Genomic DNA, 1509 nt, shown 5'->3' on the forward strand with positions numbered 1-1509 from the left:
CGCCTGCGTGCCCCCCCCTGCCTCTGTCCCTCCCGCTGCCCCACAGTGCCCTACAGACAGCTTTTCCAGCTCTGCTTGTGGCATCTCTTCCTCTTTGTCCTCCTCTACCTTCTTTTCCTTCTCTTCCTCTCTGTCCTCTCTTACTTCTTCCTCCATCTTCTCCCCATTCTCTTCTTCCTCTTTCCCCTCCTCTTTTTCTGCTTGTTGGGTCTCTTCCTTATTATCCTCCCCTTTCTTCTCTTCCTCTGTGTTCTTGTTTACTTCCTTCTCCATCTTCTTCCCTTCCTCTTTCCTCTCCTTTTTCTCTGCTTGTGGGGTCTCCTTCTCTTTGTCCTCCTCTACCTTCTTTTCCTTCTCTTCCTCTCTGTCTTCTTTTTCTTCCTTTTCCATCTTCTCCCCTTCTTCCCCCTCTTCTTCCTCTTCCCCCTTCTCCTGTTTCTCATCTCCCCCCTCTGCCCCCCTCTCTGTTTCCCAGCTTTCTGGCTCTGCCCTAGAGGTGTGCAGGTTTTCTTCTTCCTTCACTCCTGTCCCATCTTTCACCTCCACCTCTGCAGGCTGCCCCTGGGTCACTTCACCTCCTGGCACTGCCCCTTCACCCCCAGCCCTGGGGGTCCCTTGTTCTGCTTGGTCAGCCCCTGGTTGTTCTGCTTCTCCCATCCCTGGGACCCCAACCTCACCCTGGGATGCCCCTTCCTGCAGCATCGCCCCATCTCCCCCCTCCCCGCTCTCCTGCCCCTTGCTGGCCTGTGGCCCTTGGGATGGCTGGAAGAGCCCTTGGTAGCGCTTCCGATCCTCCACGTGCTTCTTCCTCATCCTCTCCCCGAGCTGCTTCAGCTCCTTCTTCACGGCGGCTGCCATGGAGGGGTCGAGGTGAGCCAAAAACCTCCCGCTCGTTCCACACAGCAGCGTGAGCCTTCGCCCGCTTGAAATAGGCCTTGGCGTTGTCTGCCAGGAGAGGGGGGCCCCCGGTCCAGCCCCACAGGAGGGCACATGGAGCAGGGGTGGATGCTATTGGAGGCAGGGGCACCATCATGGGTAGGGTTACTTGTGCCACTGCAAGCACCAGCGGGCAGGGGATGCAGGTATCATCATGGGCAAGGGGAATAATGGTGGTCAGGGGAATCTGGATGATGTGGGACAATGTCATGGGAGGATACAGGGTGCAGGTGCCATCATGGGCAGGAGGACTTGGGACACAGGTTCTGCAATGGACATGGGGATCCAGGTGACACAGGTACCATCACAGGCAGAGGGACGTGGGATGAGCATTGTCACGGTTGGGGGATCCAGAGGACGGAATGCCTGGGGGCTGTGTGCACAGCAGGGTGGGATGCAGGGCACAGGTACCTTTGTGTTTCTGGAGGAGCTCTGTCGTGTGCTCCAGCACCTCGTAGTACTCTCCCAGCTCCAGTTGGCACTGGCAGTAGTTGAGCACCAGCGGCGTGACCAACCTCTCCAGCTTCAGCCAGCCTTCTTCCCATGGCTTTCCCTCCCCCCGGGGGGCCCATT

General features: G+C 58.1%; 1 protein-coding gene across 1 annotated transcript in view; it reads right to left on the reverse strand.

Moving 5' to 3' along the window:
- Nucleotides 1-677: 677 nt before the first annotated feature.
- Nucleotides 678-1509, reverse strand: part of LOC104413207 (aryl-hydrocarbon-interacting protein-like 1) — a gene marked incomplete at its 3' end in the record, with an annotated part of 3095 nt that continues 2263 nt past the window's right edge. The window contains 3 exon segments of the mRNA XM_010024135.1: nucleotides 678-880; nucleotides 882-945; nucleotides 1348-1489. Coding sequence (XP_010022437.1) covers nucleotides 678-880; nucleotides 882-945; nucleotides 1348-1489 — 409 coding nt within the window.

Source organism: Nestor notabilis, unplaced genomic scaffold (assembly GCF_000696875.1).
Source record: "Nestor notabilis isolate BGI_N333 unplaced genomic scaffold, ASM69687v1 scaffold20571, whole genome shotgun sequence".
Taxonomy (NCBI): domain Eukaryota; kingdom Metazoa; phylum Chordata; class Aves; order Psittaciformes; family Psittacidae; genus Nestor; species Nestor notabilis.